Below are 14,449 nucleotides of genomic sequence, written 5' to 3'. Positions count from 1 at the left end.
AAACTAATGGCCCATATACACGCTCTCAGACAGAAAAGAGCCTAAACTAGCCGCGGCAAACCATCTGTCGAACAAGTGACCCATCGGTGTAGGGAAGGAAGACATCATGTGTTATTGCCACAACAAAATGATTTTCATTCGTATACCATGCACGTTGGTTGGGAAAATATTCTCCATAAACCAGGATGACATTTGATGGTATTTTCATGTATTGGGAATTGTAAACCTTAGATGAGTGGGAGTGGGGGTGAGAATCAGAGGGGGGAGGGAAAGAAGTGAAGAGAAGAATGAAGATACCAAAGCAAAAGCGCTGGTAAGCGGAACAACGAAATGGCAACAAACAAACCCGTTTCCTTGTACGTTGCTCTGCAATACAGCTTGGTTAGCACATTTGGCTTCGTATCTTTTTCTCCCAAACTCAAATTGCTGTTGAGCTAATCTTTCTATGGTTCTGTTGATATGATTTATATGAAAGTAGATTGAACACAAATTAGATAAAGGTATAAAAATTGGAAGAGTGGACTTTCCTGCAGAAATCATCATTAAATAAAGGTTTATTCAAAGCAGACGGGTGACCTAAACAATGAAATGGCGGCCATATTGGCGTACCGTGTCATTCCTGAGGGATTTTAGCACTTTTCATGTCTAAACACTTTCTTTTATTGCAATAAATCCACTTACTCGTTCACCATGTAATGATACGCTCTCTGTAGGTAGAATAAGCATACCGTTGGCAATTTGTTCCTGTATGTAAGTTGATTTTCCTTTATAACGGACAGAAGTTTTCTCCGAGGAGTGCATTCAAACCAATTCATAGAGGCTTTAAATGCATTGTATATTACTAACTCCCAAGTCTCCAAAAACCGGACACCTTATCGTAAACTTGCTCCGCCGAGGCTTTTCATCTAAAAATAGATTGTCACAGACAGATATTGAATCGTAGATATGATTTTAATTATCGAACTAGCAATTACAAGTGTGCCTAAAGTGTTTATCTCAAGTTAAGTGAATCTAGGAAAATCCAGGAGAAGGTGATTAGTGCAGCACCGCGTTTGCCCTGACCACTCGACCAGACAGCGCACTATAAGCTTATAATCGTGGCATTGTGAAAACATTTATGCAATTTCAGTGAACCCTGACTAGATATTAACAATCAATCATCACAAGACCGAATTCTCGTCCGTTTTATTTTTGAAAACCTAAAAAAAATATATATGCGTGCATATTTACTTATTAGTTATGGCCTAACGCAAATAAAAAATACAGTGAAAGCATTCCTTTTTTTAACTCTCTGTCTAACTGATTTCTAATAAATTCTCGAATAGATTAACCTTACTGCCTGGATTAATCTCCCTCTTATTCTTTATTGTCAATGCTTTGAATCATCTATGTTGTGATCTGCACACCCTTAACTTCCCTGAACCGAACAGATGTTGAAACGTTTCTCATACAAAACCCCTTGTTCCCTAAGGACCGGAAAGTGCGGTTTAGAATTGAGTAATTGTCAGATTAACGTAGCTTCAGCTTTTAGGCCAGGCAGATTCATTTACGATGCACTTTTTCTTTACGTAGAAATCTATCAACTTTTCCCACATGGGATGGTACATTAGTAGGTTCTTGTTACCTAAATGAAAAAAATAAGAAAGATCACAAAAAAGATGAGTATGAAAATAAAAATTAGAAAATTGGCAGGCCCTTTTGAAGTAGTGACGTTGGGTGTGGTTTAATTTACCAGATTTTATAAAAATCAATGAATGTGTTTGTCTGCCAAAGCCTGCTTGATCTTGCGTTATCCAAAATTTTTGGTACAGGTTTCAGAAGCAAATTATTTTTAAAGAAATATTTTCACTCGAATTTTAAGAACTTTGTAAAAATTTTGAATTACAACTTGAAGTCGGTGTTAATTCCTTGGATCGTTTAATCTCACTGAATAATTTACATTGTACCTGCTTTATAGCTGTTTTAGTTACAAGCTATGACCTGAGTATGATATATCTCTTTCTCACCAATGATGCAGAGCCCTTTACGTGCTCTCGTGAGCCCCACGTTCATTTGATGCTCATCCGTCAAAAACCCCAAATGTTCACGTAACCAATGCAGAGAAGGATCTGGTTCGAGATCGTCTTTATTCAGCGAGCGCACCAGAGATAAGATCACATAGTCCCATTCACTTCCTGCATGACATGAAATTTGTCAAATATTAGGAGTGAAAATACAATTCTAAAAATTTCGCAGCGTTCAAAATGTAAGGAGTATCTAACTCTTAAAATTGGTTTACTACATATTTATTATTGATTTAGCCAAGCCTAAAATCGGAGCTCCAGTTTATTCATTAATTGTACTTCCCTACACTTTGTTAAATTTCTTCAAAGGTTTTTGAAGGGTTTGCTTACAGCAATATGAGATCAGTCATTACTCATTTGGGAGGGGAAAGGGGAATGGGGATGGGGGTTGAGAAGGAAAATTTTGGGTCAAGGGTTTGTCAATTAAGTCGCAAGGTGCCAAATTTCGATGTAATTGAACCCACAAGTTTATGGTGTATGTTTTAAGTCCTACTTCTGAATACTCTGAGTCAATTTCAGTTGGTAATGAAATGCTCTTGGCTCTTTTTTGCGTAATTCTAAACCTGTTTAGATAAATCGCGAAATGAAAAGACTTGCATCATTATCTTTTATTGAATGAGAGTATTGTAAAAAATCGTATTTTGGTGATAATTTGTATGCTTGAGCAACAAAAGTAGGTAAAAATTAATCTTGTTTTTGTTTTTATACTTGGAATTCTTCTAGAAGACAAACTATTTAAAATGTGGGAATACAGACAACACGTAACAACATATTTTAATTCTCAAAGAGGCAAAACAGTATAGAAGCGTTTAAGATGCACGGTCAATTTTAAGGATGAAGCCCAAAAGTCCTCAAGTTTACAATTCCGTTAAAAGATTAAATTAAAGTAAAATATAATCGTTGAGTACAAGCATTCTAAATTGCTACTAAGATTTACCTTGGCTTTTTGTGATGGTTGTGACGAGAATCTTTTTGGATATTATATTTCCTTCCAATGCCTTGCTTATTCTTTCGCGTTGTTCTCTGTAAGGCGATAAGATAACGACATCTGACGGGGACACACCATTCTTGAAAACCAAGCATCTGGCAACGTGGACCTGACGTTAAGAAAAAGTATTAGTATACCGCATTTAAATAATTTCAGTTTTTTAATTGCTAATGCATTTCCATCAGTTGCACTTGCAGAGACTTTTAAAATGCAATACGTTGTTAGGAGCACATAGCTTCTAGGGAAAACGGAGGGGGGATCAAACAGGCGATAAATAATGACCGGTCCCTTAATACAATTTCATTAGTTCAAGAGGCCGTTGATTCTTCATTTATCGAAGGTCTTTCTTATGTTTTTTCTTTTCCCGCACGTTCCTTTATTTTCATTTAGAAGCGAAATCTAGAAACGCTTTAAAGTCGTTTTGAATTTTATCATCCCTTTAAGTTAAGGGGTTATCAACTATTTTAATTCTTGGCTTATATAATATGTTTGCAACCTGCCGTCGAGAACCGCTTATTAAGTTAAACCAGAATAAAAGTAATGTCAACGGTTCATTGAAATTGATCTAGTTTGAAACAATATACGGCCTAAAATATTGTACTTTATACCGATTGTGACATATATCTTATTAACCAAGCGCGAGGGCCGTACTGGGAGAATATCGGCCCGAGGTCTTGACAGTACGGACCGAGCGCAGCGAGGTCCGTACAAAAAAGACCAAGGGCCGATATTCTTCCAGTACGGTCCCGAGCAAGCTTGGTTAATAAGAGATTTATTATACGACTGAAGTTCAAAGGGACACAAGTGTGGTATCATTCGGGACCGTGCGGGACAGTGCCCGGTCCAATACTGGAGAATATTGGACCGGCAATAGAGCATTTTGATTGGTTGATTTTAGTTATTGGCCCTCTGCCCGAGTCGTGTAATAATGAATACTACTTACCACTTTTCGGACTTCTTTCTGATTTGACTTTGAGTCCTCACCGCTATGTGTTGTCTTGATAGGGGTACTTTCCTCTTCGCCCTCGACGTGGCAAAATGCCAGTGGAACACTTGGATCAGGCCAAAAAGACTGCGGCAATTTTGGGTCATTAGTCGGCACAGATTCGTCTGTTTTTAACTTTCCTTCGTAAAAATAGTTTGAAGGAAAACTGCAAATATCTTTTTGCTAGAAGAACAGTAAAAAGGTTTAACTTGAATAATACGCTTTTGAAAAAGGAAAGAAAAGAAAAAGAAAAGAAAATAGGGGGAAGGAGTGAAAGCTTTCGGCACTATGTGTACTTGTACACTAGGAAAGGGTTGCAATAAAAAGTTCTATTCAGATATAGCTTAGTCCTTAATGCTATCTTATTAGGAACAACTGTTGTTTCAGAGAAATATCTCAAGAGGTCAAAATTATTTCTGGTTTTTTTTGTTGTTTTTGAAACTTTGTTTTTTTGTTTTATTTTTTGTTTTGCTTTGTTTTTTTTTTTACAATGCAGGAATCGATATTGGGGAAAAACTTGGCTAAAATACTTTTATGTTTTTTGACTATAGTCTTTAGACTCTAAATCATTCTTCAAGCTAGTACCAGAGTCTAAATTTCTGATAGGCAGGAAGGTAGGTAGGTAGGTAGGAGCGATTATTAAGGCCAGCCTGAAAAGAGATTGCTAAATGTATGGGCTCATAATTTATTCTCTAATTCGTAAAAAGAGACCCAAGGTTTTAAAATGTTCGATTACCATTCTGTACTGAATTTCCAGCATTTGGGCTCGGTCAGAAAGCCTCTCGAACATTGATATGTTCAAGCCAAGGGTCATTGCCTGTTGGTCTTTAACGATGGGCTGTAACTGTTTATGATCTCCGATCAAAACCACTTGCTTGGCCTTTGAGAAAGTGATTGGCACAAGAGATTCAAGTTCCATGCACATGCCGCATTCATCAATGATACATTGTTGGGTGTTATCACAGGAAGCTACCATCCTACGGTTACCAGCAACTGAGCAGGTGCACAGGATAATCTGGGCTCCTGATGATTGAAGTGCCCAAACCTCAGCTTTTCCAATCAACTGAGCATGAGAGAATCAGTGAACAACAAACTCATGAGTTAATAAAGAAATGACGATGTAATTGTAGATAGATCATTGAACTAAACAATCAGTCCAAAGAAAAAATCAATTTACCGACCGACTCACCCACTTGCTGAAAGAAAGAAAAAAGAAGAATGAATGAATGGATGTATGCATGAGACAGAGGCTCACCTTGCAATATGTTTCTACATCTTGATCGCTGGTTCTCTGCTTTTCCTTCCTATTATCCTCAAACTTCTGTTCATACATTCTAAGTAGATCGGCATATGGACAGGGATGTTTTCGAATAATGTGATGTAGCGAAACGTTTTTCAGTTTCTCAGGTATTTCGGTTCCATCATCACTGGACTGCTTAAGATACTGACTTTGGTTAGGGATTGGAAACTCTGCTTGTTCCCTCAGGTCACCATAGACACGAATGATCTTGAGGCCAGGAATTCTGATCATATATTCTTTACAGAAATAAATCGAGTAAAGAGGAAGTAGTTTTCAAAATACTGGGTAGTCATTTTAGGACCATAAATCTTAAGGATAGACTGCTTTATGATCGAATCTTCTTCCTCAGTTTAATGCACACAACTCCTCTTTTCTTATCTTGTCCGGCAATTGAGCTAACACCACTTTTATTTGGGATAATGCCAATAACTATTTTGAGCTTTGATTTCCCATGCGGTGCTCTAAAAATATGCAAGTTTAATTGCACGACGTAAAACGATATGATACTTGTTATCCAGATCTCTCCGCGATTATAATGACTACAGAAAAAAAATAGGCTAATCTACTCTCATGGAAACTTACCAGCAACAACGTCTACTGATCTGTTAGATGGACCACAGTAAATAACTTGCGGGGGTGCTCCCGGTTTGTCTGGATTATCAGGATCAATAGCATCCTGAGAACTGAGACATCGATACCCTTGCTTGTTTTGTTTCGCGAACCAGAAGGCGATGTGGACGCCTGTTACCGTTTTACCCGTACCTACACATAGACGAAATCGAACACAAAATTGTTACAACAAAAGAAGGCTGTGTCATTTATTATACAACATAATTTGATTTTATTATCTGAGTTTAAAGTGTAAATTAGGTACCCTAAAGAGGTTCTAAGCCTGATGTTTCGAGCTTTAGCCCTTCGTTGGAGAAGATATATAAATATCCAAGCAGATAGCTGGACAGACTTCTGGGTATAGACAGACGCGATCATAATTTTTTTTACATCACGAAAACTTTTACCTCAACTGCAATTCAATAAATAAATTTCACAGAGAAATTGGATTTATTCATTTGAAAAGAGTCCTCCCCTTACTTTATGGTGTTATTAAAAAAAAAAAGAAAGAAAAGTAAATACCTGGAGGTCCTTGGATTAGGGTAAATGGCTTAACAAGTGCTTCTTTAACAGCGGCTTGTTGGTACCTATTCAGTGGGTTAAATCTGCACTCGGGATGCTCTGTCACAATTGAGTGGTTAGGTGGAAGCCAAGACTCAACATTAAACCTCCCTGATAAAGTTTCAAACACAGAGAACTTCTTTGGAGTTAATCATGCCAGCACGTTTTTATTTAGGGTAGTTTTGAGTTATGAAAAGATAAGATGTTAATTCAAATATGTGAGTTTATAGATATCATTTTTGTCGTTTTCCATGAGCCCTTGAGTGTCTTTGACCAGGTACCAGGTGGCGGTAACCTGTCAAAGGTTGCCAAGGTTTCATTTTCCACATGATTAATTCACCTTTCTCCTGTGTTTCAGCAATGCTTATTATTAAACTAGTGATGGATATAATCCTGATAAGCCAACTCTCAATCATCTAACTACTGACCTTCAATTCGCTCCTTCCCCATACATATGTCGTGAGTTAGTTTGGACGCATTTTTTAGCTCTTCGAGAGCTGCGAACATCCGTCTAAAAACGAAGAAAAAAAAAAAGAAAAGAATTTAACAATGAATTCTAGCGAGAGATTTTTGCTAGTAAAGTCCCACTTTTCTATCTTTGGATGCAAATCTAAATTACCAATTTTTAATTCGTAGTCGCATTCGTAGATGATGGTTCAAGTTCTTACTTAGTTTGTACACGAAATCTGAATTCGAAATGTTTCCTATTTTGTGTTAATCACAAGCAAGGTTGGATAAAAGGAAAAATAACATCTCAATCTTACATTGGGATTAATCATTCACTTCTCCTTTGTTAAAGTTACATATTGCAATCAAGGGCACATGTACGGGTAATTGAAGAATCTCTTCTGAATCAGCAATATCAGCCAAGACAATGGGAAGAAGGCGTCTAACCCAAGAGCAGAATAAATAGGCCTTTACATCAACTTTAGAATTGCTATTTTTATTTGCTAATGTACGGCAGTATGCAAACCGTTAACAAGTTAAAGAATTGTCAAAGCATTTGAAGTGTCTGAGATCACTTAGCCAGTTTGATTCTTACTGATTTGATTTACCTGTGAGGAAGGGATCTGTGGATGACGCTTAATGTACTCAGATGGTTGTTATCCAACAGCTCTTTCGGAAAATCTGATGCTGATTGATGAAAATCCATTTCAACCTTCCAAATGGGCCCATTGGACTTTTCAACATGTTTGACAACGCAATGTCCCACCCAAATACTCGATGAGGCTACTGAGTTTCCTTTCATGGATGACGTAGCGCATGCATTCGTGAAGCCAGGTTGCTCTTCAACAGCGGAATCCATCTTCTATTCGGGGAAAGAGAGTTAAAATTCGTTTTGAATATACCCACTATTCAAAAAGCTAAACTGATATGTCTTAAATAGATATTAAGTGTGAGTTGATACTGAGACAATCCATGTGACAAACTTTCCCTCGATGATCTTGCATTGCGAAGGGTAGCACTTTGGCTAACAAGGACTCAGTATAGATACTAATCAAAAGCAGGACAGCGCGAGAAATGTGCTAAATATGATGATTTATTACGACGGAATAAAAAGTGCCATTTTTAAAAAAAAATCCAAATCCTTCTAAATCCGTACGGGCAGACAATAGAATCAGACAGAAAATCATTAATAAAAGTAATATTTGCCGCTAGCCGCCAAGCCGCCGATCGCGGAAATATGGCGACAAAGTGTGTTGTAGGAGGACGTAGCAACGTGCGAAATTTGCAAGAGGGTATCGCGCTTCATACATTCTTCATACAACACACCTAGTCGGCATATTTCGGAAAATATCGACGACAACCTTCCCAAACAAGTGAAAATGTGTGAAATGCAGACTTTCGTGTTCTCCATTTGACAACACATTACCCGCTAGAGCCATTCCTCTTTAAACTGAGCCATTGAAGATTTGAAAAATTAAAAAAAATTTACACAGAAATACTCTAAAAAATACGCTTATTTCGTTCCGCGAAAAAAAATTTTGGGTTTGGTTGCACTTTAAAGCAAAACAGCTTTTATTCTCTTTCTTATCAATGTCTTCTGTTGTTTCTACCTAACAGCGCTTGCCCATTTGAACAATGTAAGAACACACGAAGATGAAACCGAATTGCTTGCATTACGTTGTCTATTTCTTATTGTAATGCCTCGAAAGAGGAGTTTCGAACACGGTAAGGCAAACTGGCACTAGGTTTAAGCACCTTTCATTTTCTTAAGGATAAACAACTGAGAGCGAATTTGAGCAGTGAATCACTTTTTAAAGTATGAATTCCTGTAAAAGATTTTCCTACAAAACATCTAGAGATTAATGTTTATCAGTCATTTTGAAAACAAATGAATACGTATGTAGTTACCTGATATTTCCCTATGTCACTGGAAAAAGAATGTGTTTTCGAATTCTTAATGTGAGTGTCATCTCGGACGCGGATACAGACAAAATCCCCTGGGTGGAACTCGATTTGACGAGTTGTGCAGTACTCGTTTTTGAGGCTAAAAGAACCTCGTGGCATTTCCTTGACCTCTTCCCTCCAAAGGACGTCTAAATCGTAAATGGTGAACTCGTTAGCTTCGTCTACAGCTACTGTAGCGGCTTCCATGGCAAGAACAGGTTCCCACGCGGCGATGTACCGATCTAAACTCGAGTATTCTCTCTGAGATGCTCTGTATCTCGTTGTGGTCGCAAAGCACATTCTTGGATGTTTGCGATGCTCGATGCAAATATGGACGTTGGCACTGATCTTGAAAAGCTGAATTTGGGGGTGTAACATTCCATTTGTCATGAGTGCACTCAGCTGAACCTGCACTACATCAAACGTCCTCAGAGATACTTGCTTTTCATAAAAGTGTTCCATCCTTGGATCACATTTTTCCCTTTTGCCCAGGTTTTGTTGGTTCCCGAAAACCTCTTGGCGCTCTGCTTCAATTTCTTCAGTCAAGATTTTTGCTTTTACGTAATCACTCCCTTGAGCTGCCTTCACGAGTTTCTGCCAATTTTTCACGGGTAAGTTTAGGACTCCCCTCGTTCCATTATATCCACCAGATAAAAGAAGAAGTACTTTCTCTCTTTCTTTTTCGAGGATCTCAACATTTCCATTATCGTTCACTTTCGGAGCAATGTATAGCCTTAATTTCCACGTAAGAAATATTTCTGAACTATCCGGATTGATAGAGAATTCGAATGGATTAAGGCTGCTAAATTTAAGCACAGTCTCTTTCTTTGGCACATGCTGGCATTCTCGGCCTGTTATTTCGAGTCTCATTCTCTTGTCCTCGATCATGGCAATAATTGCTTTTGTTTCGCGGCTTGCTTTCTTCAGCTTCTCAGCCAGATGACCTCTACCGCATGCTCTGTCAAACTTCCTGGAGTTCACCTGAGAAAAAGTAGAACGACGACACGCATGTGCAATCCGATCCTTTGAAGGTCGTTCTGCACCGTGATCTTTGGAGATTAAATTCAAAACGAGCCTGTGTACTTGGATGTCGATGTACCGTCGAATGGGTGACGTGAAATGCGTATACTTGCGCTTCCTCAGGGAAAAGTGGAAAATGTTTTCGCATGGTTGATCTTTCTCACAAACGTATTGAGCCTTCTGCTGAATACGTTGAAACTCTGACTTTGCCACAGCCAACTGAGGAAAATTGCTTTCGTTGCAAATCAGTCGCTTTAGCTCCGTTATGTCTCCAAATTCTGCAGCGTTGCAGACATTTGACCAAACTGAATGTGGAACTTTGAAATCCGCGACGTCTCTTATTTGAGCATCTTTCGTCATCTGCTCCAACTCTAGATCCGAATAAAAGCCACGAAGGAACATAGAATACTTGATAACTTGTCCATTCTTCTTAACCCATTCCTTTAATCTGTGATCTTTGGGTGGCAGTTGAATGCGTAAGGATGCTAATTCTGGAGCTTGGGAAGAAATAAGTTCTCCTATTTTCTCATTGACCAAGATCATCATCTCCTCCACTAACTCGTGCGCTTCATAATCATCTGGTTCATTGCTGTTGGACCAATGATCAAAGCTAGCTTCCCTAAGCCTCAGCTTTCTTCTTTTTTGTGCAAGGGCACTTAAGGTCCGAATATCCCTTTCAACTTTTTTCGGTATTTGCAGGTCTAAGCTTTGTTGACCATCAATGATCTTTTGGGCATGAGAGTAAGTGAGCTGACAAGTGGACCTTACAATTGTGCGTTCTATTTGTGGCCGACCCACCAGTTCTCCATCTGCTGACATGTCAAGAAACACTGATAAACATAATCTATCTTTACCAGGAAGAAGGCTGCAATGATTCTCACTGAGCTCACATGGTAGCATTGGAACACTTTGGTAGTCGCCTCCTGGGTAGTAGGATGTACAACGAAAGAGTGCCTCTTTATCCAAAGAGCTCCCAGGCTTCACAAAATAACTTACATCTGCTATATGAATTCCAATCCGATAGAGGGAATCTGAGAGGAACTCCAAGGAGAGTGCATCATCAAGATCCTTGGAGTTTTCAGGATCAATAGTAAACGCGCCATCAATTACCATATTTGATCGCCTCTCCCGTTCCTGTCCTGGTATTGACCAAGAAGATGGAAACCTCCTCGACACTTCTTCCATACAGCTCTTGTTGAATGACTTTCTAATTCCATGCTCTGCAAACAAAATCTCCATGCTAGTCTTCAAAGTGTACTGTTGTGGTAGTTTTCGAATAAGGATGCCTAAAGGGTTAATGCAATCTTGTCTCCATTGTAGATACTGTACGAGGAACAAATATTTCCCACTAAGGAATTCTTTGTGGTCCATCTCGTCAACTTTGACTTTCCTCTCATTACCCTCGCGCATTTCCTTGTAGAGGGGTACACCTCTCACACCTTCTGCTGACAGTATTACAATTCTTGGAATGGACTTATTGATTGGACGCATTAGGTCAGGATTCTCATAATCAACCTTGCAGACAAACTGACGTTCGTGAGGGCTGATTATGTGGTGAAGCACACCTATCAAGGAAAAAGGAGGAAAAATAAGAGCCCAAAACATTCTCAGGTTAATCCATAACACATATTTAGTTCGTACGAAAGCGGAATGCTGATGCCATTGACTGACAATAGACCTTTATTCAACGATTTAGATTGCATCCAAATACTATCATTTTCCATTGCCCAGCAGTGATTTGAACCCATGGGAAAAATAAAGCCAAATACATAAAATGGGCTTACCCTCGATTTTTCCTCGGCGGCTGGGAAGTTCATCAACGGACTGCTTTTCTTCAACTTTCACAACAACATAATCCATGTCGAACACTCTCTTAACTCTTCCCTTGATTTTGATGTCGGGGGTTTTTGTGTCTGATACCATAGCATAAGCATTGTGAAAAGCCTCAGAATCAAGACGAAGTGTAGAAACAAGGTAAGTGAGAGGTTGATCACTCACTAAATTCAAAAGAACTTCTGCATCGAGGAAATAATCCTGCTTAACTGGTCTGGTAAGTCGTTTCAGTCGTTCAGATTTTTTCTGATGAAATCCAGGATCTACCAGGCGAGCCTTTTGCCTGCCTTTAGAGTCGAAATAGATTTGGTAGTCTTCTGAAGAAAGGCCAGAAAAAGTTAACTTCATTTGATAGCTAGGTTTGTCCGGATGATCCATCACTTGAGATCTCTTTGGTTGCAGAGTTGCAGCATCCTGCAAGGAAGGAAATTCTTCATTCTGTATTGAATTTTCGAGTGCTCTCGCCTCAGTTTCTCTGCACTTTTGTACAAGTGCCTGTATTATCTCGTCAAAGTACCGCGAAAAGACCGTTTCATCTTCAAAACTTTCTCGACGAAAGTCTTCAAAATCTTCCAAAGTACCCTGGTCGATGCTACTTTCATCGTTCTCAAGCTTCGCGGTTTTTCGGACTTCTGAAATCACCATAAGTTCATCTTGTTGTGAAGACGAATCACCTTGCATAGCGTCCACACAGGGTTGGTGTGTTGCTTGCTGTTCCTCCTCTCCTTCTTCAGCCGTAAACCTTCCTGGCCCAAAATCTACCTGCGCGCTAGATCTTTCAAACTCTGACATAGTAATATGATTATCCAGGCTCGTTTCCATCGCATTTTCATCTTGCAACCCCACAGTATTCTTTTCATTCTCTTCCTTAGGAGGTTTCAGTTCGCTGTTGGCACTTGGAACGAACACTGCTGCTGCAGGGTTTAAAGTAATGTTGAGGAGAGGGGCATCTAACACTTTCCTTATTTCTCTATATGTTGCTCCAAACAGAGATCCTAGTTGATCACATCGTCTGATGTAGTCTCTCCAGTTTCCTCTACACTCACCAACACTGCACAGCGAAACAGCATCTCCAATGACGGCTACTAAGGACATCGCTCTGGTTACAGCCGTGTTCAAGAGTTTAGGGTCAGAAAAGAATTCCCAGTAAAGTTGCTGAGTTTTATCCTTGGGACTGTGGAGCTTTGGGTAGGTGAGGGATGTGCGAACAGTGCTTATGAATAAGGCGCGAAATTCCTTTCCTGTAGAAATAAACGAGTTTCGTGAGCCGAGTCACCAATCTGACGTCACGTAAAGCCGAAAAGTGGCTAAAGTTTTGATTGTTCTTAGAAAAATGACAATTTCTGAACTCATTTCCTCAGAGTGAGACCTATCAAAATTAATTTAGAGTCATAGATACAAGTATTAATTAAAACTAACATTCCAAGCCCTAATAATTTAATTATTCATGAAGAATTTAAACTAGATGAACATCTTATTATCACACCTTAAAAATAACCAGAAAAAAAAACAACAAAAATAACCAGAAAAAGCAACAACAACAGCAACGACAAAAGAAAGTTAAAAGAATCACATCCTATAAAGTTTCAATAAAACATTTCAGCTTCAATACGGTTAAAAGTTCACTAAGCTCAGTTAACTTTCGCATGAACACTTTAAGTACGTATACCAAGGTAGCCTTTCAATATCACTTGTATCTCACTTCAATCTCAGCTCACTTCAATCTCAGCTCACTTCTAATAGGATCATGGCCTTCTAATCTTCTTTTTACGGCTCGTACAGTACGATCGTTTTAATATTTTGAAACACTTAGGGCTCACCTTGGACGTTGTATATACTTTCCACTGTTACATTTGCCAGTTCCTTGCTTTCTTTCCTTAGGAGAGTTCGAATTGCTCGCACCTACATATTATAAATTGTGCAATTATTCTTAAATATGTTACGAACTATTTTGTATAAGAATGTTGTTATTAACTAGAGAAGGAATTATTAAAGTTAGGTGATTGCCAAGTTCAATGACACGATGTAGTGACACTGAAATCAACTTAGGTGTAGGAATGGTTTTGTACAAAACAAACAGCTAAGTTAAATACCTGACTCGTATAAGCAGATATGACTCCAATCCGAGAAAGATCCTTATATTTCCACTCTATTGGCCAATCATCTGCAAGCTCCTTGACCCTCTTTACAACTTCTTTAACTTCCGTTTCGTTGATGTACGAATTTTCTCTGGCTTCTTCCATACCGTAGACAGAAAAGAACAACAGTGGCTGTAACCTTGGGTGTGGAGGTTGTTCGCTGCTGGCTTTCAGCCCTTCTCCGTAGAAGTTATACGAGGAAAATTGTAGTATTTCCGAGTGACAACGGTAATTCTCGGTCAGAAACATTATCTCGTTGTTCCTCTCTGGTTTTTCTTTGTACATAACATCAAACAATCGCTCTGGCAACGACTTTTGCAGACCCCATTCTCGAGCATAAGGTGAGTACACTTCTGGACTCATCTGAAAAAAGAAAAATTAATATATGGATCCGGCAGTAGGACTCATTGTCTTCCGGTAGGAATGCAAAGGAGTGAACAACAAAGATCATATATCTGCATAGTTAAAACAATTTTCCAAGGGAAAATATTCATTTTCATGATTCCCTATAAAATGATTTAAAATCTGCGGAAGCATAATAACAGAAAGAGAAGCCCCCGA

The 14,449-nt window shown here is 38.8% G+C and overlaps 1 protein-coding gene across 7 annotated transcripts in view; it reads right to left on the bottom strand.

Moving 5' to 3' along the window:
• Window positions 1-932: 932 nt before the first annotated feature.
• LOC111336080 (3'-5' exoribonuclease HELZ2) overlaps window positions 933-14,449 on the bottom strand; it is a 31,268-nt gene continuing 17,751 nt past the window's right edge. For 6 of the 7 annotated variants that reach the window (XM_022942111.2, XM_088734718.1, XM_022942112.2 and 3 more), the window contains 14 exons: window positions 13,844-14,251; window positions 13,571-13,652; window positions 11,702-12,991; window positions 8,862-11,482; window positions 7,562-7,815; window positions 6,935-7,017; window positions 6,468-6,617; window positions 5,919-6,098; window positions 5,292-5,572; window positions 4,773-5,099; window positions 3,995-4,219; window positions 3,001-3,160; window positions 2,007-2,174; window positions 933-1,624 (listed from right to left, as the gene is read on the bottom strand). In XM_022942111.2, coding sequence (XP_022797846.2) covers window positions 1,521-1,624; window positions 2,007-2,174; window positions 3,001-3,160; window positions 3,995-4,219; window positions 4,773-5,099; window positions 5,292-5,572; window positions 5,919-6,098; window positions 6,468-6,617; window positions 6,935-7,017; window positions 7,562-7,815; window positions 8,862-11,482; window positions 11,702-12,991; window positions 13,571-13,652; window positions 13,844-14,251 — 6,333 coding nt within the window. In that variant the 3' untranslated portion in view covers window positions 933-1,520. The remainder of the gene's footprint in view (window positions 1,625-2,006; window positions 2,175-3,000; window positions 3,161-3,994; window positions 4,220-4,772; window positions 5,100-5,291; window positions 5,573-5,918; window positions 6,099-6,467; window positions 6,618-6,934; window positions 7,018-7,561; window positions 7,816-8,861; window positions 11,483-11,701; window positions 12,992-13,570; window positions 13,653-13,843; window positions 14,252-14,449) is intronic. The other variant, XM_088734720.1, reaches the window with a different exon arrangement.

Source organism: Stylophora pistillata, chromosome 10, assembly GCF_964205215.1.
Source record: "Stylophora pistillata chromosome 10, jaStyPist1.2, whole genome shotgun sequence".
NCBI classification, from domain to species: domain Eukaryota; kingdom Metazoa; phylum Cnidaria; class Anthozoa; order Scleractinia; family Pocilloporidae; genus Stylophora; species Stylophora pistillata.
This window is presented reverse-complemented; position numbering and strand designations above follow the sequence as displayed.